Source organism: Haplochromis burtoni, unplaced genomic scaffold (assembly GCF_018398535.1).
Source record: "Haplochromis burtoni strain Fernald_Lab_line unplaced genomic scaffold, NCSU_Asbu1 Contig_111, whole genome shotgun sequence".
Lineage (NCBI taxonomy): Eukaryota > Metazoa > Chordata > Actinopteri > Cichliformes > Cichlidae > Haplochromis > Haplochromis burtoni.
Window position 1 is genome coordinate 462,040 of NW_024582472.1, and position 27,857 is coordinate 489,896.

Genomic DNA, 27,857 nt, shown 5'->3' on the forward strand with positions numbered 1-27,857 from the left:
GTCACTTCTGTGACTGTTCAGAGCACCTAGACTTCTTTGGACTCAATTATCCTTCTTAGGGACTTCAACACTTTGTCACTGCCTAATCGAAATCTGAGTGGTGTTCTGTCATTTTGTGGAGGAAGGTGATGGCTTGCCCGTCTCAGAGGTAGAAGTCAGTGACATAGTTAAACAATTAGTCCTGTTCTGAAGACACTAGTTTAATATTGTCACTTTCACCATCTCTTTCTCATGTTTCAGCCAAAAGTAACCATATTACTTTATCATATGACCAGTTTCTAAAAGGCAGAGTGAATTGCTAAATTATCACCACTAGCATATGCTAGCAATATGGGTACGCTGCACACAGATAACTTCTAATTACTATTAAAGATAACTTCTAATTACTACTAAATAACAAATTAAATATTTATTATTTCCCTCATAAAGGCCCGAGCCTAGACTTTGGCTGTTACTGTAAATAACAGCACAAATAAATAGCAAGGCCCAAACACAACAAACTTGGTCCAGCGGTCCAGTCAAGTGAATCAACAGTAAAACACTTAAGTGCCTAGTCATCACCCATCTGTCACATAAAGTGGCTATAACAGCAATCTATAAATTTAGTACAATTTAAATGGAGCTGTTAGTGGAAATTATTTTATCATTTTTGTTCCATTTTTTCATATTACTGTTTACAAAACTGAGCATTTTAAAACAACCAGAGTTATTACAATTCACCCTGTGGGCAACATGAATGTGTATGCCAAATGAGAGATAATAAAGGATATGGCTGCTGAGTCTGTGCACAGTATATATACCACTGCACTGTAATTGAGCTTCAGGTGGATATTGTCTGTAGAAAAGCCCAGCAATGAATATACTTTTAATGCAAACTTTGTGTGTTTCATGTCAGCAGCACTTTTTATGTAAATCTTTTATTCCTTTATTGAATCTGTTGTTACATTTAGTTTTGTCAGCTAGTACAGGTCACTGAAGCTAAAAAAGAAACAAGAAGCGACTTCAAGGATCAAGGTGTAGTTACAGCTTGCGGCCAAATTGCAGGTATGACCCTGACTGACCTTCCTCACCTATACAAGATTAAGACTCGCCCTGTCTTGGCTGATCCTAGCGGCATCTATCTGTACACAGAAACTCTACACCAAAATGTAGGACAAACAGTCAAAAACTGAATAAGAAGGATATGGATTGGATTTTATTATTATTATTATTATAAGAAGGATATCGTTGATCCTTGATCCCCAAATCAAGATATTTCACACAAAACAATCAGCAACGAGAAGATGGTCACCTCCCTTGTATCCTTGTATAGGTAAAAATAAATCTTTAGTTGAGAAAGCAACAACCATAATATAATAACATTATAATAATAATGTACTAGAAGTTGTTTCCTGATGTGTGCTGTTACTCTTTAGTATATACAAAAAATATACAGCAAGCATTAAAAGGCTGCAAATCCAAAGATATCTTTGTTTTCTTTAACCACATTTACAGATTTTATTTCAACCCCCTAAATGTTTGTGAATTTGTTATTATGAGGAGGCTTTATTTTTCATAAGTGACAAGATGAAGCTTTACTGCTCAACAGCAGTTTTTCTCCTCTCTTATAAGAACTTTGACTTGAAGAATCAACACCAGCTGACTTGACGTCATTGTGCTCTAATTTCGCCAGAAAGTAATGCTTTTCATTCTTTGTAATTAACGGCTCCACAAATACTGTCTGTGTGTCATGGAAGTGTTTTCTCCTCTTTTGAAGAGAGGCAGGCCTTGACCCATTCCTCCCACACTATTAACCACTTTTCAAAGTAACTTTTTAATTTTGTGCTTGAAGTTTTCACTGGCAGACTGACTATTCTTGCTTTATGGTGTTGATGAATACAGACAATGCAACTGCTCTATTCAGTTGTTGTTTCATACAATACAATGTCCTACAAGATAGCTTGAAGTACTCTATCTAGCTTTTCTTCTTGATTATTTCTTTTGCTGTTACTTTAGGCTACAAAATATTCTCACTCACCTAAAGGAAAGATTAGGCATCTAATAACCAGGTGTAGCTTGTACATGGCTACAGAGGGTCATAAGAGCAAACACCGGGCAGGAAACCATCTACCCACAGGACATCATTAGCACCACACTGAGACCATATCTGCTTATCTGGTCCAGATCCATCAAGATGACCACAATGTTGGCACTCCCAATACGGTGGGAAGAGCACATTAAGGAAGATGCTAGTTCCAGACACTGGTGGACTAATGGTTGTAGAAAGCCTTTACAATAAGGTGTCTGCCATTAGGTTCACAGGGAGCTGAGATAAGCTGCCTGGCTCAGGTTTTATCTATTAAGTCAGCTTGCATGCTCTTTGTAACAAATTATGATTGCTTCTAACCTTTGAACCCAATCAGTCACTTATAGTGTTGTGTTATTTTCCTTGAACAAAGAGTAAAACGAAAAGAAATGAAATATGTCAGGGTTTTGGTTCAAATAGAGGGCATCATAGGTAAGGTAATCCATGGTATATGCTGTTCAGAAAGAGTAATGCAAACAGTGGTCTCTAGTGTTGAATCCACAGTTGTGACACCCATCCATCAATCCCAACCTCCTCCTTTTATAAACGACGAGGCTTTAAAACAAATTCTCCGAACAGCCGTCTTTGCTTATCACGTTAATGTTATAAATACTAAGGCCACTAGAGGGCGTGTTCACAATGAAATGTAATAAACTGCTGGCACAATAATAGATTTATGGACTTGTTTTTTAATGGAGGACAGTTTGTATTCTAGATGTAAATAGCATCTCTGATATTTTATGCCATAAACACAAGGTAGATGCTTCCGCTGCATATAAATAGCATAATTTCATGCCAACCATCATTACACGGCAGCATCATTAAACACTGCCTCAGTCAAACAGACCTCCCGAGACAACCTCAAGCCAAGGTTTGTAATGCCACACTGGTCATACTCTCAAGCCTGCAGCTGTCTCGGGTCTGGTGGTGGAAATTTGTGCCCTTGCATTGGAGCATTATTACTGGACAGTGTTTGTTTTGTCCTACAATATATATATATATATATATATAGAGAGAGAGAGAGAGAGAGAGATTTTGTCTAAGAATTTTAGAGTGACATACTGACCCTCTACTAAACCATGGTTCTCTTTATTGATGTTAGAGTGAATCATGTTTGACTCTCAGACACACATTTCTATTTTCACACAACATGTTATAATTCTGGTTTGTTTCAGCACTCTAGGTGTCCTTGATGGAGATCCCTAGTGCAGCCTAAGCCAGACATTTATAATGGTTCCTGCAGCTATACAACAATAGTGGAGAATGACGATGACATTATCAACAGAGCCACAGTGGCCACGTTAAGGGGAAAACAGCAGGCTGAAATAAAGTGGGATTCTCTGTAACCCATTAATTGAAAATGTTTTTAGAATGAGCACGATAATGACTCTGAGAGTGTAATGCTATCTTGGGAAACGCCGTCTGGAGTTGCTAGGATGCAAACATCTGTAAATGCAGTAAGGAGCATGGCAGAGCTGTTAATGTTACCCTGTTTCCTGTGGGGTAATAAGCACACCATGGATGGACCATGCACATGGTTGTCAAATAATGCTGGGTATGAAAATAATGCTACAAGTAGGTAATAAGCTAAATATCTAAGGTGTGTGGAATCTAGCTGCTGTTAGTGAAAATAACAGTGTTCGTGATTTTTCATCAGACTTAAAGTTTATGGTCCCAAGGCTAACAAAAAATGCCATAATTTAGCCTTTTAAATGCTTATTTTTAAAATGTCATGAGCACAATGAAATCCAGGGCTTGACATTCATGCTGTGCCCAGCTGGGTTGCAGAGTTATTTTATGTGAGGGATTCAGTGAATAAATACAACATTTCTTCTACTCATGACACATGACGTAGCTTGTAGAAATATTATATTTATGGGGAAGATCGCATCGCTGAGCTCCTAAATTCGCTGCTATGTTGTGTAAGACTGTAACCTCCTCAAACAAAAAACTCAAAATTGCTTGTATTGCTGTGTCACAATCCTCAAAAAATCTTAGATTAAGCACTGCATCTTGATGTGCTTCCACTGTGAGAGATTATGCAACTGCATTTCACTCTCCGATGAATTAGACATATTCCTTTGCCATTATTCAAACTGTGGCAGATGGGAAGTGAAGTCATCAGCATGCGACGCCTCTAATGCCAGAGCCTGGTTGATGTATTCTGAGGCGGGATGTTGCTATAATCAGACCTAATGGAAACAGATGTTGTGTTCCATGGGACATGGCATCTCTAGCACAGCGTGCTGCCTGCCAGGCAGTTGGTTCATGAGAGACATCGTGCTGCTTTTCATCTTCACACTTCCTACACACCAGAAATAATCTTTTGGGACCAGTTGTAAATAACAACCTCACTCACTAACCGAGGCAAAGTGCAAGAGAGAAAGGATCCCAAATGCACGCACAAAGCTGTGTTCATGTGGTAATTTTCATGCATTTTTTTTAATGTGTTTATCTACTCTGCATGTGGAAGAACACAGAAAGAAGCAAATTGCTTTTTTCAATAGCCCTGACATAGCTGCACACAAAATTATCGAAAGGCCAACAGAGAGGCTAAACAATTTCCTGTCAAGTGCAAAAACAGTGGGTGCAAAAGTGGGGGGTGCGAAACAAAGAATATTATTATGCATAGACAGTATGTTGTTGAGGATTTTCTAATCAGAAGTCATTCTGCACTCAGTCGTAATAAAGCTTATGGAAACCAATGTATCATGTCATCATTTGGCAAATTTCTCTTTTAGCTTATATCTCTGAAAGCATGGTGCATCTTTGTTGCCAATTTACTAGCTCATGCTTACAGCAAATATGTAGCACCAAAAGGCTCCTATAGCTGCAACAAGAAGTCAGAATGGAGGAGTGTGTTACAACTGACCGTCGACAGGGCAATCAAACTGATGACATCCCAGCTCTGTCACGAACCATAAAGAAGGCAGAAATGGCAAGACAGAATCCATTATCCCTTCCTCTCCACTCCAAATGAGGCCTCTGCAAGCACTCAGAGCTCTCCTTAGTGCCTTGTGAAGACATCTCAGTCAATGGGCTTTAATCACATCCATTTTCCTTCTTTTTTTCCCCTCCATTAATAAAAAGGAGAAAATGCCTCAAGCTCAATCAAAGCTAATAACAGTGAAAGGAACACCATGTCAATGTGAGTGGACAGACAGCATTTAGGGAGGTAAAGGGTCATAAGTTTATCATGATGCAATAACCTACAATGTTCTCATTAGAACCAAAGCCACATAGCATTTGTTTGTTGTTGTCATTGGATGAAGGAAAGTTAACTTTTGTTTTAGTTCAATTTTGACTTACTGAGTAAATATTTAACTACTAGATTTTTGGCTTGATTGCTAGTTGTTCACTAGTCTCTTAAGTAGTTTGCTTATCTCGCTTTAGTTGCTGGATACATTCAGACAGGATGATATGTTATAGGCCAGTTGCACTGTACACTTTAGACTGTTTAGGCAGTCTAAAGTGTAGACTGTTTTTAGACTGCTAACATCTGGAGAAGATCTTGAACAGCTCAACTAAACAAGCAAATATGTACTGATGACTTATTAAAATGAAAAACATGTTACACAGGTCTGCAGAGCTGATCACACATTTCTTTGTTACTGCAAGTGAACATTTCTTAGATTAGATTATCTTAGTTTATCTTAGATTAGATTAGATTAGATTAGATTAGATTAGATTAGATTAGATTAGATTAGATGAAATTTTATTAATCCCTCAGGTGGGTTCCGGAAAATTCTTATCATATACATTACATATACTTCATTTATCCTGAAAATTAAAAATGACTGTTACAGCAGTAAAAACAGGAAAAAAGAAGCTCACATAAATGGGAAAAAAGGTGAGGACCTCAATAAATCTAAATATGATAGAGCACTGACCAAGACTGAGATGAGACAAGAAGGGTTTTTAATATTGTTCTTCTGGCAGCTGAGCTGAATAGGTTAAATTATGGTTTGCTTAATATTGGTTTTGCTAATTATTTATTTTATTTATATTTTCTGCAGTCAAATGTTCTGAGCATCGTCTTCATTTTTATTAAAGCCTCTCAGTATCAGCATGTGGGATCCACTTATTTTGGGCATCTGAAGGACTCGAGTATTACCACTATTTGCCATGGCAACGAAAGCAAAAGAGACAGAAAGAAAGCAAGTGACAAGATTCCCGATTAAAATAACTCTCTGCCCATGTCACAGTCCCCGTGTTTGACCATGTTTTGAGTTTGGTATCTTTATTTCATTTATCAAAGTCTGAATTTCTGTTTTGTTTTTTTCCTGTAAATAGTCCTGACCTTCCCCTCACTCTTCATCTTAGCATCTATGTAACTTACCCGCTTATGCTCCTTAAGACAATTTGTGTATTTCTCTTTGACTGTTGTTTTTGAACTATTGTTTACTGTCTGATTAAAGGTTTATTTTAGGTTATGTAGCCCACTTCGCCTGCATTTTCAATTCTAAGAACTATGACAACCCAAGGCTTAAAATATCAGCCCCACAGCATTGTGCTCATTTTTAAAAAGGCACACCGCTGAGACAAAGCTGCATGATGGTCTTAATCAAACGCATTCATTTTTAATCTGTGCTCCTCAGTTACTGGGGCTGCATTTGATTAGTGCTCACTTATGAATTCCAATTGAACATGTGTTTGCCCCAATATCCCTGGCTTGTTGCATCGCACACAATTAGTTAGTATCTTCAGTGTGGTTTTGACTGGCTAACACACTGCAAATACACAAAACAGTACAAGCAAGTCATTAATTTGACAGTGCAGAGACGGCAATTAGGAAAAATGCCACAAAGTGAGAAAATCCAAGCAAATACAGAAACACCTCAGACTGAAGTGACGCGTGAAGTCAATTATCTGAAAAGGTGTTGATTTAAATATTTGAATCCTATTATTCCAAACAGTTTCTACTAACCACACTGTTTTTCTGTGTGATTCTGTTTTATGTGTTTTGTAGGGGGTTTTTCAACTGCACTGAAGCATTTTTAAAGGCTCTGTGTTGGCAGAGGTGTGGATGTTTTCTTTGTTTGACTGTGCCATGTCTGCCTGTGTTTTCAGCTTCAGCCTTCTTCTCAGGGCCGCTGCACCACTCACTTCTTATTTCGCGATTGGATCAGTTTGTTTGAACTCTCAAGCTCATCTTGAATTTGGTGAGAACAACACCTCAATTTTGCTATTGCCAAGCAAACATGTGTTTCTGTGCAGCTGTGTGCCATTGTATTACTTGTTTTATGTTTTACCCCATTTTACCAGGAAGCCTAATTACAAAAGACACTTGACCAAGGTAGCGGAAACGCACAACATGACATAGAAAACTCCACAATAACAACAACAAAAATCAGCTATTTTTAAACCAGAGGCCTTGAAGAAAAACAGCCACACACTGTTAGAAATATTGTAGGCGGGGGGGGCAGGGATAGCTCAGCAGGTAGAGTGGTGGCCCCATGATCGGAAGGTCTGGGGTTCAATTCCCTGAAAAGCTACCCTGAGGTACTCCTGAGCAAGGCACCATTCCTACACACTGCTCCCTGGGTGCCCAATAGCTGCCCACTGAGTGAATGGGTTAAATGCAGAGAGGAATTTCCCCACAGGGATCAATAAAGTACACTTTCTTCTTTCAATATATTTTGATATTAAAGTGCTGTTCCTTTTAAGAGCAATGTAAATAGCCAGATACCATCCCTTGTTATATTGTACTCTTTTCAGTTAAGTCAAAATCCTGCTGTACTAGGTGTCCCTGCATTGGTTACACTATCTAGCCAAAAACGTCTCTCCAGAGCCACAATAAATTTTTTGACAACATCTTGCATTCACAATGAGAAAGTTGGACTTTTCTCCAGCGTGTCCCAAAGATTCTCAATGGGGTTAATGTCTGGACTCTGTTGTGGCCAAACCATGTGTGAAAATGATGACTCGTTCTCCCTGAACCACTCTTTCACAATTTGAGCCAGATGAATCTTGGCTCTGTCATTTTGGAATATGTCTGTGCCATCACGGTAGAAAAAAGATCTACTGATGGAAAAACCTGGTCATTCAGCACATTCGGGCAGTCAGCTGACCTGATTTTTTTTGCACACATGATGTTGCCAAAACTAAACCTGACCAGCTGAAGCAACCCCAGACTGTAACACTGGCTCCATAGGCTTGTATAACAGACACACGATGAGTGCATCAATCATGAGTTCCTCCTTCCTGTGCCATTTTCAACAGTGCTTCAGTGTAGAAATAAAAGAAAACTACAAAATACAGAAAACCTAACTAGACACTAAAACACCTAGCACTCTGAAAGAGGATAAATCTGGATTCATCAGATCTCTTTCCATACTTCCAGAGTCCCATCTTTATCCTCCCTTACAAAGCCCTGTTTTGCAGATTATCTTCACTGTTAAGTGGTTTTCTTAAAGCCTGAGTTCTCTTTAGGTTTGTTTGTCAAAACTTTACTTTCACTTTTCAAAAAGCCACAATCATCTGTGTTGATTGTTTACAGTTTGATTTCACCGGACAATTTGGTGAGTCCTGACCACAATCATTTAAGATATTCTTCCTAACCAATTATCTTCCTCAAAGATGATAAGTGGTGAAGCTGTGGGTGCATGAGCGAGGAGGACTAATGCGCCTTTCAAAGAAATAGTTTTACACTTTAAAAAACAGTTTATAGAAACAGCAGTACAGTCCCAACAAAAGAGCTGGTACTATACTATAAAGCCTATATTATGCACACTACACTATACACTAATATTTACTGAAGACAGCACTTGGAAACTATAACGCAATATCTCAGATCTGGTAAATTCAATAGTACTTTAACAGGGAAATTTGTTACAGTGCCTCCTTAACTATTATTAGTTTAAATAAATTTAGTTAATACTCACTATGCTTGACTAAATATACCAAAATGGTACTAAATGTACCAAAGGCAGACTTAGATATGAAGGGAAACATTACTTAAAGAAGATACTACACCCAGCAGCCATTTTTTCTTGTCTCAGAAAGAGCAACAAAAAATTCTTGCAGGCAGAATCACCTAGTCACGAAACAGAAAAGATAAGTCACTTCATTTTATCCTCTTTTTTTTTGTATGAAGTCGACAAATGTGACACAGCTAGTTAGTTATTGAGCTTCAGAAGTGCTGGCTGGTAGCTGATGAATTGTATTTGCTTTGGGCAGAGTCGTGCTAGCTGTTTCTCAATTTTTCTAGTATCTGCCTTATAATAAACAAACAGAGTTGCATCAGTGTTCTCATCTTTGCAGAAAAGGAACAGGAACAAAAAAAACAAGTTTATTTCAAGGGTGTGAAGACACTTATATCCACACCTAACAAACCTCAGGAAAAGGATGAGCCCTGTTTGTTTTCAGTCCTTTCCTTTCAGTCCTGTAGCAAAAATAAAACACCATTCAAAAGGGAGATATATTGTACATCATCAGCATCTTCCATATGCCTACCTGCCTCCCACAAGGCAAGGCGTAATCTATCTTTTCAAGGTAAGGACCTCACTTGATGTGATGGAGCACCTTGAGGAAGCCTATGAATGCAAAAATTGCATGAAAACGGTTATATACTTACAGATGACAGTGAGGTCCATAACAGTGAGGTCCATAACAGCCTCCGTGCTTTCCTTTACGTCTGAATGCTTCTGAATAAAATGTGAAGAAAGCTGAAATGCTTCTAAAGAGGTTACAGCAGGAGCAAGGTTTTGACTCCTTTAAGGACCTTGTGTAGAGATGGCTTACTCTTTTCAAAAAAATATCATCAGTGCAAGAGGGATCCCACTTTTCCAACTTCAATGTCAAAGTCGGTGTGAAGGGTGTTGCTTAGAGCCGAGAAGCCATTATTAGACATATTGTTGAAACAGCAACATTTTAATAGCATCCGTTCACAAGGTTGCTGTGAGGACAATATAGAATAGGAAAAAAATTGCTATCAATGGTGTCAGGAATGATTTCAGATCTATACAGTAACACCAATCATTGACAGACGTCTCCATACATGAAGTGACCTTGAAATAGCAAAAAGTCAAGGCGACCTTAGACAGTCCTTACACACAAGCTTTTTGTTGTCTCCAGCAGCGTCTACCTCAGAATATCAGTTTTAAAGGCATAACACATGACACATTTTCAACAAATACATATTACATCACTTCCATTTTCCTGTCACAGGGTATATTATGCCCTTTCCATTTGATTCCTAAACTTTTTATTAGTCTCTCACCTGTTAAATTATTCAAGTCAAAATGATAGTGTCTCTGTGCCTCACACAGTCTTCAGTAATTTATTTTGGTAGTAAAAGGGAAGCCGATTGGTTGTAGATGTGCTGAAAATACCTACAAAGCAGGACTATAAAGGCTAGAATCAGTTGCTAAGCTGATCTAATCAAATTTATTTATAGAGCATATTTCAAAATACAGAATCTTAGCACTTTACTGCTATTGAAAGACACTCAGCAGCCAAATGTAAAGTAGACAACCTGGCAATCTGAAGAGTAAGCATAAAATAATTATTCAGCCATTTCTTCCTAATTATTAAGATAAAAGATTAAATGTCTCTTAAGATATAATTTGAAAATGAAGAGCAGACCTAATAGGAAATGGTAACTAGTTCCAAAGTTGGAATTGATAAGGCACAATTATTTTCATTTGTAACTAGAATTTGAAGATCCCCAGATACATCTGGTTTAACGATGTGGCCGAGATGTGGAAGTACCTCAGGGTAGCTGTTCAGGGGAATTGAAACCCTGACCTTCCGATCATGGGGCCACCACTCTACCTACTGAGCTATCCCTGCCCTGAAACCAAGATGAAGATTAGGAACAGTGAGTATATGGATAAACAAATAACATAGCTATGATGGTATCAAGGGTGCTGATTTTTTATCTTTGCTGTTTTGTTTTATTTTTATTTTTCCCACAGGGCATAGCTGAATTGCTGGGGAAAAACAAAAACCCAGGAGGGATTTCTTTAAAGTGATTATGACCACTCCAGCGCTTGTCTGCATTTTGTCACTGGTGGTTCCTGCAACAGTGAAAAAAATCTCCCTTATGGGGGATTGCCTGTCATTCTTTCACCTTTTTTGTACAAACTATCTGTTCTGGCCTTGGCTTTACTTATTTTCTGCACTCATCCTGCTTTGATTGTCTATGTATGCAGTGTGACAACAACCTGAGCAGGTCAGGAGGTTTCCACCTCTCCTTTATAAAAGACATTTTCACACATGAACTCCTGACAATGTCGTCAGAATCAGCTTGGGGTTTTCGCACATCTAGCACACAGGTGGGAGATAATTTAATTCAGACATGTTGCTAGTACTAGAAAAATAATTCCTTTTATTTAAGCTGGGGCAATGCATGGGTAGAGCGTGCAAAAACATGACACCTATTAACCCAACAACCTGTGATATTCTCTGTGCTATAATCAATTATTGTCAGATTTGAGTGCATCAGAAGCATTTTTTTGCACATCCACCTTTGTTGGGTAATGTATAGACATATTGAGAGCCATATAGCACGTGTGCTGTAACAGCAATGTGAAAAAATCTTTTGAACTAGCCGCTTTAATGTCAGAAGAAAACATTCAGAAAAATGTTAGATTAAGTTAAAAACAAAAAAATGTATATCTCTTCAGAATGTGTCTAATGAATCCAACTACTCTACTGAAATAAATTAGCAATATCCATCCATTCATTCATCTTCTTCCGCTTATCCGGGGCCGGGTTGCAGGAGCAGCAGCCTAAGCAGAGAAGCCCAAACCTCCCTCTCCTCAGCCACCTCATCCAGTTTGTCCTGGGGATCAGGCCAGTCGAGAGATATAATCTCTCCAGCGTGTCCTGGGTCTGCCCCGGGGCCTCCTCCCAGTGGGACATGCCTGGAAAACCTCACCAAGGAGGTGCCCAGAAGGCATCCTTGTCAAATGCCCGAACCACCTCAACTGGCTACATTCGATGTGGAGCAGCGACTCTACTCCAAGCCCCACCCAGATGGCTGAAGTTCTCACCCTATCTCTAAGGTAGAGGCCAGCAACCTTTTGGAGGAAGCTCATTGCTACTGCTTGTATCCGCGATCTCGTTCTTTCGGTCACTACCCACAGCTCGTGACCATAGGTCCAATTCCAATCCATTAAAAGTAAAAGTCTTGCATTCAAATTTTGACATAAAAAGAAAAATTTCTCATGGGTATCAATGATGTGCTTAAATCATAATCACTCAAATGTGAGTTTCATAAAGTTGTACTAAACTGGTGAAATTGTACTATTAAATACATTAGTTGCTACACTGAACTTTTCAGTTTGGTAATTTCCTTTTGCAGTGTTAGAAAATATCTTATCTCAACCTCTAACAGTAAATCCACTATCAAAATTAAAGAAAAGGCTGCAAGACACAAGTGATAGGCATAAAAGGCGATAATGAAAATATCATTGCTAATAGAAGGCCATGAGGGAAAAGAATATAGAGAAAAGTTTAATCTTATATAAGATTAAATTTTCCTGACTCTGATAAGTAGAAGAAACAGGCAACATCCAACAGTAATACCAGCAAAAGATTAATGAACCTCTCAATACATAAACTTCTTATCTAACATGGAGAATACCCTGTCCAAAGCTCACACACTAACCTTGGAGAAAGGTGTTTTTCAGCACTTCCTTACATACTTTGTTTTTTGTCTAATATCAAAAGAGCAGCTAAACACAACTGTGTGTAAAAACAGCCAATCACCTGATTTTCAAATGAGCAATAGCCGCTTAGTGTTTAAAGCGAATAATGTTGCGAAATGCAGTGAGGCTTCAACTCTGTCCCATAACCTGGAGTCAAATATCAACAGTCAAATGAGAAGCTTGTACTGTAAATGAATTTTGCTCCCACTGCAGACCTGCAGGAGAGTGATAAACTGGGGGAACAGACATAGACGCGCACTCACATATACACACATATACAGGGTTGTTGAGGACCTACCGTCCTCTCCTCTGAACACCGGAGGCAAATCTAAGTCTGCCTGGATCCTACTCAATTCCCACCAGATAGTGCAGAGCGAGATGAAACTCTCCTCCCTGTAGTCATGTATCTCAATGCTAACATGCAGTGGAGCAAATGCTCAAATTAGAAGGAAGAGGATAAAAGTGGGAATTTGGTGCTGAAGCTGGGGCTGGTGGGAGATTGCGTGGAGGATTTTGTATTGATGCCCTAGGTGAATTTTCATGCATAGGTACAAGCAATAACAACCAAAGAGTATTACAGCTCCAGTGAGACTTACCAACAAACCCTAACCACAGTTAGTGTTGTAATGGCTTCTGGACATGGAAAGCTGGAGATATTCCTTTTGTTTTGTGCATGGTGAGTGTGAGCAGGTGTTTTACACACTCTGGTGAATAGATGGGGTACATGAGGAAAATTGATCCATCACCGGAGAAGTGTCTACGTGCTTAAGTGCACCCACTCGTTCCCTTGCTTACTCAGCATATTGATTTAAAACAGAATAAACAGCCACCTGCAGTGAAAGCTTGCGACTGATACATTCCCAGAAAGCAAGAGATGAGCAATTTGAAAGTCATAAATGTGGACAAGAAGGGGTAAGAGCTGCTCCTTGGTTAAATATGAAGATTATAAGGTAGATGAATGGACCATCAACTCATCGTTTAAGTGTGAAATCTATTTAACATGGAATACGTGCAAAAAGAAAAAGAAAACAAAACAAAACACTGGAGTAAACTACTCTGATCAGTTAAGAAAATCAGTTCAGGCAGACACAGAGTAATAATCACATTTTAAATATGATAAATTGGAAACTGTCATTTTAGGTCATAATTGTTTATGTGGTGATTTCATTACATTACAATTATTTTGTTCTGTTTTATCTTCTTATGGTTTTTCTTCAGTATGTTGCTGTTTTAGAAATCTTAGTCAAAATGGTTACAAAATATCTATGATGTGATCTACAAGTGTACAATAAAATGTAACACTGATTTTATGTGGACCATTTGAGGGCTCACAAATGCATACTCCAATCCACACACAAATACAAAGCAATCTGATCACATGTAAAACTATTTTACAAATGCGTTCATCAAAACCTGAATAACTAGCAGTCATTTATGCACTTGAACATTTTAAGTTCAACTTCAAAAATTTGATCATTTTGTCACCACTTCACCAAAAAACATAGATTTACCAATTACAAACACTACAGAGTAGCCCATTAAGGTTAATGCATTGTTTAAATAAGCTGCTGCTACAAGCTGTATGTGGTTCTGCTTTGAAAAGTCAGTCAGTGCATAGCTTACCATAGTTGTACTGTACATCCTCTGAAGTGAATATATATGCTAACTAATGTGTGCCCCAGTGAGGCACGGTATTTAAGTTACTTTAACCTTGCCACAAGATTGAAGTGCAGTCTATTTATTTAGAAGAAAGAAACGTCCATTTTATTTGAAAAAACTCTGTAATACTGTGGAAGCCCAGATGTCCCAATTTCCACTGGGACTTCAACATAGCATGCATTTGTGGACCTCTTGAAGGTCTTTTTCATTTCAATATAAATGGATATAAATTCCTCACTAGACAACAAGCATCCACGCACTCATGCCCCTAACTCTAAAGGAGTCAATCAGAGAGAAGGGTTTTGGGCTACAAATGCTGGATTTGACCTGATTGTGACCCTAGAATTACACTCTGTGAGAGAGTACACCGATTTCTCACACCACTCCTGAAATACCCTGCACTTATTTTCATACAGTAAACTAGTGGAATAGTTATGGAATAATTCTTTATAGTAGCTATGACCTTTTTTTACTGTGACCAAACTGAAAAACAAAACCCTGAAATTTCAATAGCAGATGAAAAAACAGGAGCACTTGTGTCATTTAATTGTTTACCTATTCCTTAATTACTTTGATGTAGTATGAATGCCCATGGGGAAGGTCTTTATCGGTAGGAAAACGTTAAAAAACACTTATAAAACTTAGTCTAAAACTTATGCCCTCCTTCGCATTTTCCAGTGAGCTGGATGGTAGTCTTTACTGGGCCGATTTTTGCCCCCGGACCTGTATTTAACACCCCCGCACTACAGTAATAGCTGTCTTTAGGGACGTGTCTATAGAAGAAATATGTGCAGCAGGACTTCACTTTTGACCTTTGCAAGGTTTTATAATTTGGTTGACCCTGCACCATTTCTTGCTGACCTTTTCTTGAGTGTGGGGCCACATAGGACTTCGTAGTGTAACAGATGGTTGTTCAGATGAGGTTATTTGGCAATACGGGAGTCTGCATATACCCACAGTGAGACAGCAAAATGAATATTTGAAAAAGAACTACAGGAAATGTCAAATACACCAAGAAGGCTATGTACTCTGCCCCTGATTGCTGATCACTTTAAATGAGCTGTATGCGATGCCACGCTTAAAATAAACCCAAGCCCTGTAAATCTCACATTAAGTGCCTGAGTGTATGTTATTGTGGCTTTAACCAAAAGTCAGACATGCAGTGCAATAAAGGGAGCAGACAGGCATCACATTCACTATCAGCTCATTTCATGTCCCTGCAAGAGACTGAGCAATCACACCTGACGGGCTTGTGGACAACAAGCCCTTTCAGATGAGCCTTGCATTTTGTGCAGCATGGCAAAAGTGTAATTGCCCTCCTTGTCAGGCAGTGTCATTAAGTCAGGCAAAGTGAAACATGCCATCCGGTTAAAGTGATAGGACACACAAGAGGGAAGAGGCAGACTGGTTGGCTAACAGAGATCTGTGCTGAATGCCAAATAATTCAGCTGTTTACAAAGTGTAAGGATGGCTGAGAGTCACTCTGTGAGAGGACTGGAACCGGGAGGTGACACGGTCACATTGATTATTTGGATACATCGGCAAGTTGATGTGAAAAAATATCCAGGAAAAAAAGAGACAGATGATTTGGACACAGAACACAGACTCGGCTGACTTGGAAAAATAAACAGCAATTGAAATGCTTGTCTTTACTATACCATGTTGCTTAATGAATAACGCTTTATTAAACATGTTAAAACATTAAATGGTCCAGGGATCCCCTGGGGGTCTTGTCTGCAGTCAATAGAGCGTTTATAGCAGCTATGATCAGCGGATCAAAAAACTACTTACATGTGACAGAGGCCACTCCTAATAACCAGCAGAAAAATAGCATATGCCTCTGCAGCTCTTGACAGCTTCTCTTTTCCACACTCAAGAAAGCCCTTTGCATTTGCAATATTCTCATTTTTTGTGATGCACTCATATAATGTTAACTTCATGTTCTACACCATCACACACCAGAGCAAATGCAACTAGTCTTTAAGTCAAATTTATCTAATTTATGAATTATTATTAAGGTCATTTTTTAAAACAAAGTGAAAGGTCAATAGAACTTTTTGGACCGTTGGAGCATATCAACACATCACCTTTTTCGTGCTGTAAATTAAAATTGGTGTCAAGTGAATGTGTGCCAAGGAGGAGGTGCCAGGGTTCTGTGACTGTGTATGATTCTTCCACATGCTAATGAGGCCTTTGTTTGTTTAATTAATTAATTGTTAAATTACCAATACGTCATGTTTCTTATACAAAATGACACCAACCCAGAGAACAAGCTGTTTGACATTGGCAGTGAAGATTTGACACGTTTTTTATGAGCACAACCCACGTACTCAACTCCTCACTACTGTGACACCATTTATGGGGAAACAAACAGGCTTTCCAAGAGTGCAAGATTTTTATTTTATTTTTTACCCACAAGCATTATTGTAACAAAGAAATAATCAAATACAAATGTTTCACTTTTTGTGCCAAGTTTGATGAAGTTTAATATTTAATTACTGCATCAAGATATTCACATTGGGTTTTATTTTGTTGTTGTTGTTTGGTTTTTTAGGCATGTAAAGGTTTTATAACTGAAGGAGTGTTCCAGAACAAATATCAACTTAACCACTTTTTCAGTAAAATATATTTATACACTTAATTTCATAAATTTTCATTGCACTGTTCCCCTTTGAAAGTGGAAGTTCAAAGTTCTTTGAGGGGAAGCCAATCAGAAGTAAGGGGACTTTTGGGGACTGGAGACATTTTTCAGACAAAATAAATTTAAGGATTCCATAAAGGACCTATAAAGGACCAGTATAAGACATGTGCTACTATGGTGAGGGGTGCCTATGGCGGTAAAGCAGGTCATCTACTAGTCAGAAGGCTGGAAGTCTACCAAGTCTCTCAAAGTATCCCTGGGGAAAATACTGATGCTTTTTTACAATGTGAATGCTTGTGAATGTTAGAAAGCGCTTAAGACGTAGGAAAAATTGCTTCTCTGAATGTATGTGTGAAAGAGACATGCTGCATTAGAAAAGTACTATATAAGAACTAGTCTCTGCATAAATAACAGCAATGAGGTCCCTGTACAAAATAATCACCTGAACATTTCTCTCAAAATAAATATAGCCCAAAAGCCAGAGGCTCCCAGTTCATGAGGGCCAGTACTCAAATCATACCAAGAACCGCTACTTTCAGTTGTTTGAAGCGACACCAAACTAACAAGTCATTAATTTATATGCCAGCAGTAAATACAGACCTATGTGTTATTCAAGTGTCTTAAATACCCATAAATAATGGTTTTTGTGTTGTGAATTGTTTTTTTCTAGATTGTCAACTGTGGTTTGGTGCTTTTCATATTCAAGTTTAAAACAAAAACAAAACAATAAAACTGAAGCTTGAAATTAAGCAGAAAACATCTTTAATAGAATGGAATACAGTACAAATCACAAAATAATGCTCCACATGCAAATACTGGTAAACTAATCCAGGAGTTTCACATATGGAGAAGGTCATGTCACAAAAAACATTTCTCAAATAACAAATTACATAAAATGAAGGAAAAAAAAAAAAAATCATCAGATCAGCATAGGAAGAAACTTTTACTTCATAATGATACTGGAAAAAAAAGGCATATTCTTGAAAATGGCATTGCTTCCTGTATAAAGTAACTGTAATTTTAGTTGAGGGATTTCTATATTCAGTTCAACCTGCGGCAGTTCCTCGGTTGTATAGTTTTTTTCTTTCCCTCCAGTACTTGATCGGTCACACATCGCTAGTTTTTCTGTTATTCAAATCAGGCTGTTTGAGAACTACTTAATAACTTAATGATAAATGTAAATAAGATTGCTTCGGAAAGATTTGTAATCAAAACAAGTCATCTTTGTGACCACAAACCAGTTTTACATGCATGCCACATAGTGACAAATATAAGGCTGGAAAACAGTTGGATATCTGGCAATGTTCACTGCAGTAGCATTTGGTTAATGAGGGGAAAAAACTGGATGAGATATTCATAGCCACAGAAGACCTCGTCTGTGTATATTTGTGTTTTAGGGGGTAGTGTATATAAGATAATGAAATATGAATGTGAGGCCACATGTTAGACTCCAAAACTGGATGAATGAGCCACTGGCTGGATGGATGGGTAAACGCACAGATGGGATTGGGTGTGGTAATGTTTCACGCAGCCGACCGCCGACGAATGACAAACGCTCCCCTCTGCAGCTGCCCCAGGTAGATCCTCATCTTTGTGCTGTCGCTTGTTTTTCTCACCCAAATCTGGAAATCACACACAGAAGAAACCCTCAATACAGCCAAACTGCTTTCTTCTTCATGTGCACGTTAAAAGGAAGCTGGAAAAGTTCCTCATGAATAAATTCACATTTAACATTAAAAATGAACAGTTTTCCTTCCATTTTAATAAATTTTGTTTTGCGAATCAAAAAAAAAAAAAAGAAAGAAAAAAAAAAGTCAAATCTGTGCAATGAAACAGTTGATGATATCCGTTTTCATTCAACTACTCAAGCAAAACTTTAATGTTGCACTTCATTAATGTAATGGTATTCACCCATCATAATGCATAATGTATGGCACAAACAGAAAAAGGGAGCTGCACAAAGACATCAAGCATGACAACAAATAATGTAGGCTATACCAGAGGGAGAAGTTACCCTCATTCAAAAATCAGTAATGAATAACTTTGTCTATCGTTATTAATGAACATAAGGGAAAGGTTAGCTGAAAAGGTAAAACCGTATTGAGTTGTAACATTTGCCTGAGTTAAAAGGCAATTTCCAAACAAAGTGAAGTTCATTATTCTACAATGAGAAAGATTATTCACAAGTACAAAGCAGTTACCAGTTTTTCCAATGTAGATGTTCCAGCAAATTCACCCTGAGGCCACCATACAGCGCTCAGACAAACTGCCAAAACCCCAAGAACTACAGACAGGCTTGATTGGGGTTTGTTTTGAACCTACAGGACTTGAGCACCTTACAGGCATTGTGTCAACCATAAACTCCTCTGAGCACGACTGAATGGCCATTGCAACACCTTGATTCTTTTTAAAACTCTAGACGTCAAGTTGATTAAAATGCTGTGGCGGGACCTTAAGAGAGCTGTCTAACCACGTAGATGTCAGTAGATTTCATTTAACTGAATTCTGGTTTTGAAGTCTGATTTATACTGCGGGAAATCTATGCCGTGACCATCCACGCACCTGTCGAGAAAAGAAACTACACATTGAGTTGATGGCATGGAAGGGTGGAGTGTAGAGTTAAAAGGGGTTTCCTGTTTCGTTACAATGTAGATTTTCCACTGAAGAATAATACAGGCATTACCTCTCCTAATTCAGGTGCATAATCCGAGCTACGGCGTTCGCAGTAGGACAAACAACTCTGGTCACCCTTCATGTGTACTGAAGTATAGGCAGTCAGCTTGCTGTTTACCTTAGCTCTCAATAATGTGTCCATGTCTATTTACTCTGGAAGAGGCTATAAAGCTTTTTTAAAGAAGTCTGATACAGACCGATTAGTCATTGAGTCTCACTTGTGTCTGATCACAGCATTTCTGAGGTGAGTTGTTGAGCATATCTTGCACATTTCTATTGGTAAGTGCTGTTGTCATTACTGATGTTAGCTGCTGTTTTCTGGCATTAGTAAAGAAATTTCCCTGAATCTAATATTTTTGGACTCTGAAACTTGGAAAATAAACCTTCATACAATGTGAGAACATAAACAAACTTTTTACCAGAGTGAAAGTGCAATTTTATTTTATTTTTTTTAAAGTACACTCAAGCCTGACATTAGCTGTCAAAATGTTAGGTTACAACCAGCTGTTGTTGTTTAGCCAGCTCATAGTCAGCTGTCTAGAGGGTTGCATATGTAATCTGCTGACAATAAGAAATTGCAACAATAAGCTAATTTATGCACATTTTAGTGTGTTAGCCCCCTGCCTTCAGTTCAGGAGATGAGGGCTGAGTTGTGGAGGAAGAGGATTAGGTGGAAATGAGGGAGGAGAAAGGCATAATGAGAAAGAGATGACAAAAGGATGCATGTAGAAATTTTAATGGCCATGTACAGTTTGGAAGAGTTGTTTGTGATCTTTAATTTATAAGGAATTTATAAGACAAACTATGTATGTAGCTGTTCTCAACCCACATACATAAAAATGGAACAGTAACTTCCATGGTGACTTTCACAAACCAGGGTATGCCCCTATGTATTTTGTGAGATTATTAATTTCTTGAAAAGTGCAATTACACACTCATCAATGGACATTTATTATTACAACATTGTTTTTTCTCTTAAATAATCGCAAAAAATTACTTACTATACCTTTAAAGTCACTGCTGCTAAAAGACGGTAAATCATGGTGTGTGCGTTTTTATTTTTGTTAAATAAATAATGAAATTGTTCAATATTCCTGTTTTGTTCATCTGACTTTTAAAACCTGGAAAGGGAGTCATAAGTTTTATAATGTCTCTGTATTTAAAAAAGCTTAGAACTAATAGAGGGTGTACCATTTTTCTTATGTGAGGATGTGTTATTGTTGTTTTAGTAAATTGTAAAAGCTATCAGAAGTCCTATCAGATATCAATACAATATATTAACTTAAAAAAAAAAAAAAGAAAAAGAAAGAAAAAAGCAAGGCATTTTCAAGCTTGTAATGTGCTTGGGGAAACCCAGAAGTACAACTGCTGCACAATTGGTCTCAAATGTCATTTTGATTTTTCCTTTGTTTTTTTCCCTCCAAAATTGTTCCCTAATATCCTAAAACAGCTGGGCACCATACTTTTTAGCAGATGTTCCTCAAACAGAATTGTATACTCAGAGACTATTTTCAGCTGTTTATCAATAAACATTTAGTGCTCTGGTGACTATTCATAGCAGCAGGATAGTACATGTGGCATAGAGTCTGGTAATGATGGAATATGTTGCCCCGCGCAACAGTGTGTCTTGCTGATGTCTTTTTAATGTTTTTTTGGAAAACAACTGAGCGCTATGCCATGGAGAAACATACGATGTCGAGCTTAGACTATCTTATTGGATAGGACAATGCTTATGGTCTTCTTGTCTGGTCATCTTATAGGAATGACAATTTTTTTAAAGACTATATACACAGAATACTTCAATCTTAATTAATTATACAGTTCTGTACGCAATTGAATGAGATGCTGATGCTTGGAATGTGAACTAAAACCCACCTCATTGGTTCCTACTGTGCTGATGACACAGCTGATCTTTGTGTTGTCTTTTGACTCCAGGTAGATGGCCTGACTCTTGTGGTACCTGTCAGCATAAACACACACAGACTAAACATCAAACAAACAAGTGCAGACTGGAGGGAAGTTCATTATAAATAATTTTACCCAGCTGAATAAACCACATTACTCCTGAGAAGGCACTAAGTAGATAATTGGAATGAAAAATCAAAACAAAAAGTCCGTTATTTTTTAATAGCTCCAACCTTATAGAGGACAGAACAAACCTAGAGGAAGAGACTGACAGAAGGTACTTCATTATTAAGGGCCCACTGAAGAATAATGACGCATGTGCCTCCCTGTGGCTTTTTGAGAAGGCTTTCCAGTGGTGGCATCTTCTTTAGCCATCAATAAATGAGACTTTGCCTTGAAAGAAAAGTGCACATAGCTCTGTCTTCTCAAATTACTTTGTCTATATGAGCAGCTAATAGGACAGAATTCTATTATTTTTACCCATCTTCAAATGACCTTATGCTCTGACGTGTCTGATTCACAATTCAGCTCTGAAATAGAAGGGCAAGGGAGGGCTGTGTCTATTCAGGGATTTTCACTCTTATTTTGGCATAACAGCAGGGAGTGCGTTGCTGGTTCTTGTGCAGACATATTCTACAAATATGCATTTTTAACAGTGCCTTTAAGCATAGTATTCAGCAGCTCCTAAGCAATCTCTCTTTCTGTAGCGCAGAAAAAAAATGAGGCTGCTATCACAGTGGTTGTAAAATATCTTTACAGGCTCAAGCTAACATCCAACGCATAACAATGTGGCCATCTAGTGGCGACGCTGTGTATGAATTGCTATCGTGTCAGAGATGCACAGATTAAAACTTGAAATTCACCATCTTTTATCATAGTAAAGTTTCCCATCCTCGATGCGGGCCTCATAACGCTGGGTGGGGCTCTCCATGGGAGCAGAGGGGACATGTTCTGGAGATGAGGGAGACACTAGGGAGGGAGAAACACCCGATTAATACCCCCTGCTAATATACATGTAAGAAACAAAATATTACTGTGATGCATTTTATTGACCCTTTCTCCTAGCAGAAGACCAATGCAACTCTCTTCGTCTGAGAGGTATTAATTTTGTACTGTAACTCAGTACACACATAAATGCTCATTATAAAAATCCGTAGTAGAAGGCACGTGCAATCATACCTGGTCGCTTTGGTGATTTCAGCTGTAAGAAGCAGGGTTGAAAAGATTTATTATAAGGAATTGCTGAGTTATATTGCTTTCCAAAAACGCATCACATCTAGAAATTTAGAAGCACTCACCTTATTAAGTGTTCTTAAATCTTCCATTATCTGCTCATCTGTTAGTAAATAATTTAGCTGAGGTTTGAAGAGTTAAAGAAAGTTTTTTGGGGGTTTTTTAAGACACAAAATCATTTTTTTATTTTTTTTTTATTTTAAGGTATCTCAAGAACAAATTCTACAAGTATAAATAATCTGGAATATTTTACAGTCACAAGTTTATGCAAAGGATATCTGGTGCAGGTTTTCGTCGCTTGTCTGGTATTGGGACTGGATCGTTGGGCCGTCTCCTCAGCTTCCGGGTCATGATAGGCTTTACCTCCATGGAGTCTATGAATAGAAGAAATATGAGTGTGAGCTCCAGATGCATAGATGAATAGAGGTTAGCATCTTAACTGTATCTGAAAACTCAGATTTCATTTGATGACTTAATATTAAAATATGTAGAAAGAAGTAAAATACAGCCACCCACATACTTTTTTTTTGTACCCCATCTCTCTTTTGCTGAGCAAGTCCCTGATTAATAATCCTGTTCTGGTTCCCTTACCGCCTGTCAGCTCCATTGTTAATTTCTCGTTCTCAATCATCTTCTTTTTCTCCTCCAGCTCTGCAATTAGGTTTTCCTTTAGCTCAACCTTTTTATCATCGAACTCCTTCACTGCTGCCTTTTTCTCCTTGATGTAGTTCCTCTCCACCTGCTCTGTCTGCAGAAGGTACAAAGCCAGAAAGCAAGAAGAAATGTATGCTTGTATGTCCAAAAAGTACAAAAAAAAAAAATGGCTGATTTTGATTTTACATTAGCGTCAGACCATCTGAGATACTGTTGTACTTACCTCAAGCTGGAGAAATAGATCTGTAAATGGGAAAAATAAAGCACAACTGGTCACATGAAGCAAACTGTTGTTCTGTGTCATTAAATTCAATTTATTTACCCTCAAAAATCATAAAAGAGAATGCTTATAGCACAGGAGCACAAAGTACCAGAAGCTTATAGTAAAATACTGAAGTTCAAGTAAAACTCCGAGAACAATAAGGCACTGACTGTTTATCTTTTAGTCATTTTAGCGTTAGAAATTAACTGATCATTGGTAATTACATACTTACTATTCTCCACTGCAGTGATTATGAGTGTACTACCAGAGCCTTTTGGCACTGCATTCCTAACTAAATAAACACTCATTTTGATCAGCAAAAAACTAAGTACATTCCATTCTGGCACACAGCAAGCAAAGGAGAAAGCTGATCACAAACAAGACAAGCTACGGAGTCAACAAAAGCAGAGTATCCAATATAATTAAAGCAGCCGAATGGTTAGAGGACAGGTTGGAAACAGAGAGAAGAAGCTCAGTTTTTTACAAAACAGCATCCTGTTAATTTAAATGAGTAGACAGTATGCGCTTTCATTCCACCCAATACAGTTAAGTGCATCGCATGGATTTATGTGTTTGGGACATGTGGGTGTGAGCAGGAGCCCTGCGGAAGAAGGCACACATGTTGTGTGAAGTCAACCACCAAAAAACTTAAAATATATACATATATAGCTTTTATAACAAGTAACTGAGCAATATCGTCAGCTGTCTCTTCAGTGAGTCTCTGATAATGTGACTAAAACTCCCAACTCCACCACCTGGAACTATATCTTGTCATCTTTTTAAGCCTAGCGTAGGATCAGTTTGCAGTAGATGCAGGTTTATATTATCCAGCTCACAGCAGATCTCCAGAGCAGAACAAGGACTACTATTATTCTTACGAAGCAGCTTAATGATACTGAAGACCACCTCAAAAGAAGGCCTTATATGGGAAGGTCAATTTAAGTGTGTGGGAAAAATTGCAGTTTAAAAAGTCCAACCAAGACATCGGCTTGATTCTTTCATTACCCATACTTCTCTTCTTAAATCCATGGTAGCGGCTATTTTTATTTTCAGGTACACACAGTCGTCTGTAGCTCTGTGCATTTCCCTGAATAAACAAGCCAAACTAGAGCAGAAAGCTTCCTTAAATCTAAACAGCATGTCCAACATTGGTTGGCATGGATGCATCAGAAGTAAAGCACTTCATGTTCTTGCCTGCATTCCGAAGTCTCTCTTTGTACTGTTGGTCCAACTTCTTCATCCTCTTCTGATACTCTTGCAGTGTGCCTGAAAAGACAAATGTGTTTTAGATATTAATGCTGGGCGTTGTTCACTCATGAAAACACACCATACAGTATTGTAGACTACCCACTACTATTTTTTTTTGCCACACCTTTTACACTGAACCACAGGGTAGACTAGAATACACTGACACTGTAATTACTTTTGGATTTGCAAAACAACTTATCATTCTGCAGTTTCTACAATCATCAGCATGAGCAGTAAAAGCCTTTTGGGATAGCTGACAGTACTTTCAAACAGCTCACTCAGCAGTTTAGAAGCAGTTTGCATCAGTAAACAACAGACAGTCTTAACAATAAAAATGAGCTCATGGCAGAGGGCCATTTGTCATCACTGTTTTATCTTTTTAGCCAATGACAAGCGAGCACTTTTAAACTGCTCTTCTGCCTGATGATGTAATTCCTAACCACTAAGCACCATGACTAATAAGTAAGGTTTTAGCTATGCCCTTGACAAGTCAAAATTAATCCTCATGCTCACACACAGTACCACACAATAAAAGGCAGCAGTCCTTCAAATATGGATAATTCCTGACACCTCCATTCATGTGAAAATAAGTCAAAATGATTACCTTCTTGTAACTGCTGCAGCTGCCTTTTCAGAGAGGCCAGTTTGTCTTGATACATTCTGCAATGAAAGAAAAGCTAAAGTCCCAACCCCCTTACAATAGCACAGTAACTTAAAACTTTCATCACCAAAAATGATTTTCAGTGAAAGGTTAGAGCTGCTGATCCACAGTTGGCAAGAAACTTACTGCTCCTTAATTTCCACATAGTCATCTTCGTCATGCTTGGCAAGATCAGTTTCACTGGCATCCTCAGTGTCTGGAAAATCAAGAAGAAAAAAGAAAGGATTTTCTCAGCTAAAATTTGAAAACATTTTTTCCCCAAATACTTCACATGTGATCATATCAGGAATGTTTACAGGCATAAGTTTTCAAAAACAACCTTGATGCACAGATGGCAGAGATATCTGCAGATGAAAGTACGTGCGTGGCACAGATGAAGTAATGGTCTACACCCTGCTTGGGAATGCCCTGGGGTTGATAATGTAGACAGTGGGAAATCCACGTATGCCAGGATAACAGCTGATACCTCTACGTATTCTTGAATCGACCGCAGAAAACGCTCAGCTAAAACAAACTAAAGTGGGTACATCTGCTTAACTGCCCTTGGGCTTTTTTTTCTCGATGACATTTATAGAAAGAGTGATGATCTATATTTTTAAGCACTTTTCGCAAGGTGTAATTACCAGTACAGATCCCGGCTAACTTGGTAGTGCTGTCAATCCAACAGCAACTCTCTCGAAACAACGCCAGCATGTTTCACCAAACCTGGTTTGATGTCAGAAGCTCGGGAACCAAGTTATAACCACATATGTCTGACGAAAAAAAATTCACCGGCTTTACGTTGAAACGTCAAGACGAGCAAAGACTAAGGCCCCTCTCTGTATTCAAGCTGACACAGCACCTTTCATTTTCGGCTAGCATTAATGTGCTAGCATAAGTTAGCCGCGCCTGCTGATAAAGAGTGTAACCCGACTCTAGCTTACGTAGTTAGGCTTAGAAGAACATATCCGGAGAGGAGAAGAAAAATAAATCCAGCTGTTCGCTTTGGAGGTCAATGTCAGGGAACTGGCTAACCTTGCAGTGTTGTCATCGCCTTCCTCTGATCCGGTCTTTCTTTCCCTTTCCCTGCAATCCGTTCTGTCTCAGTGAAGTGTGTGAAAAGGGCAGAGCAGTGGACACAGCACGCAGGATTTCGCTTGCCTTCCTGCCGACCTGTCAATGCCCGGAGCTAACGTTACGTAGCAAGTTGGCTAATTAACGTTTGAACTGCCATAATTTTTTTTAAGAAAAAAAACCAATAGTTGAAATTTATAGCTGTGCTTGGGGAGCACTGTTTTAAGCGCACATGTACGTCAAGGCACCAACCCTGTGGTCAGTGGTGTTTTCACGCTCTTGTGTATAACGCTAAAAAATTAATGCTAGCAATCTTAGCGTGTTTATCACTGATTATTTCTTTCGCTCGACTTGCTGCCAACTCTGAAAAAACCGAACGGTTTGCTTTGCTTACTGAGCTTAAATCACATACTTCTGAGACAGTTCCTCACCAGGCAGACTCTTTGCTCGTGGCACTGTGTACCTAAACGTAGCTAGAAAGCTAACTAAGTAACGTGTGGCTGCATTGAAGTAGCTTTCCAGTTTTGGGAGCGAGAAATACATTTTAACTTGTTTTGTACTTGCGCATACTACGCTACATGGACAAACGGTTTCCACTGGAAGGGGGAAAACGACTTAAATGCTGCATTTTAAGAAAACACATCCAAATTCATACAATAAAGCGCGCATTTCCGTTTTTTCCAACAACTAGACAGAGCCCGACAATCGGGGAAGATATTGTTGAAAACGTTACCTTCTTCCGAGTCTCTCCCCCTGAAACTCCGATCGTCGTCGTCATCCACGCTATCGAGTTCTTCTTCATCATTGTAATAATCCACCATGGGCGACAGCAAAGTCGAAGTCATTTATGCGCTCCGAAAAATGTAAACAAACATAAAATAAACAATCGATTTGTGTTTTGCAGCTTGCTTGGAAGAGCGCCTACAACTGGTAGGACCCCCGGGTGTCAAGCTGTCCAAGAATATGCCTGGGTAGAATTTTGATAATAAACAAATCGTATAAAATATTTAATCGCGGTTTTTAATAGAACTAGCACAAAAACTTTGAAACAGTCACCGCTAATTAATAGAGGCCAAGTTTTCTATGAGTGATTTGAAATGTATGGTAAAACATCTAAACAGGCACATTTCCTATCACATTTGGATAGT

At 38.5% G+C, this 27,857-nt stretch overlaps 1 protein-coding gene across 3 annotated transcripts; it reads right to left on the reverse strand.

Moving 5' to 3' along the window:
• Window positions 1–17,765: 17,765 nt before the first annotated feature.
• On the reverse strand, window positions 17,766–27,654 carry suds3 (SDS3 homolog, SIN3A corepressor complex component). 3 transcript variants are annotated; one of them, XM_005928885.3, is made up of 12 exons: window positions 27,443–27,654; window positions 25,783–25,852; window positions 25,600–25,655; window positions 24,942–25,013; window positions 23,709–23,728; window positions 23,423–23,579; window positions 23,110–23,205; window positions 22,897–22,958; window positions 22,778–22,799; window positions 22,462–22,567; window positions 21,569–21,653; window positions 17,766–18,642 (listed from the first exon to the last, which is right to left on the reverse strand). In XM_005928885.3, the coding sequence occupies exons 1-12, from the start codon at window positions 27,552–27,554 to the stop codon at window positions 18,544–18,546; spliced, it is 957 nt and encodes a 318-aa protein (XP_005928947.1). In that variant the 5' UTR covers window positions 27,555–27,654; the 3' UTR covers window positions 17,766–18,543. The 3 variants fall into 3 exon arrangements, with proteins under 3 accessions (XP_005928947.1, XP_005928948.1, XP_042079364.1); XM_005928886.3 differs by lacking the exon at window positions 27,443–27,654 and adding an exon at window positions 26,671–27,422; XM_042223430.1 differs by lacking the exon at window positions 27,443–27,654 and adding an exon at window positions 25,976–26,649.
• Between the last annotated feature and the right edge of the window lie 203 nt (window positions 27,655–27,857).

Excerpts from the sequence above, each read along its gene's own strand:
- suds3 (XM_005928885.3), bottom strand. The coding sequence starts at position 27,554 with ATGACTTCGACTTTGCTGTCGCCCATGGTGGATTATTACAATGATGAA. Across the intron at positions 23,206-23,422 it reads AACAATGGAGCTGACAGGCG|ACTCCATGGAGGTAAAGCCT; the intron begins GTAAGGGAACCA and ends TTCTATTCATAG. Across the intron at positions 18,643-21,568 it reads GCACAGTAGGAACCAATGAG|ATTTGGGTGAGAAAAACAAG; the intron begins GTGGGTTTTAGT and ends TGTGATTTCCAG.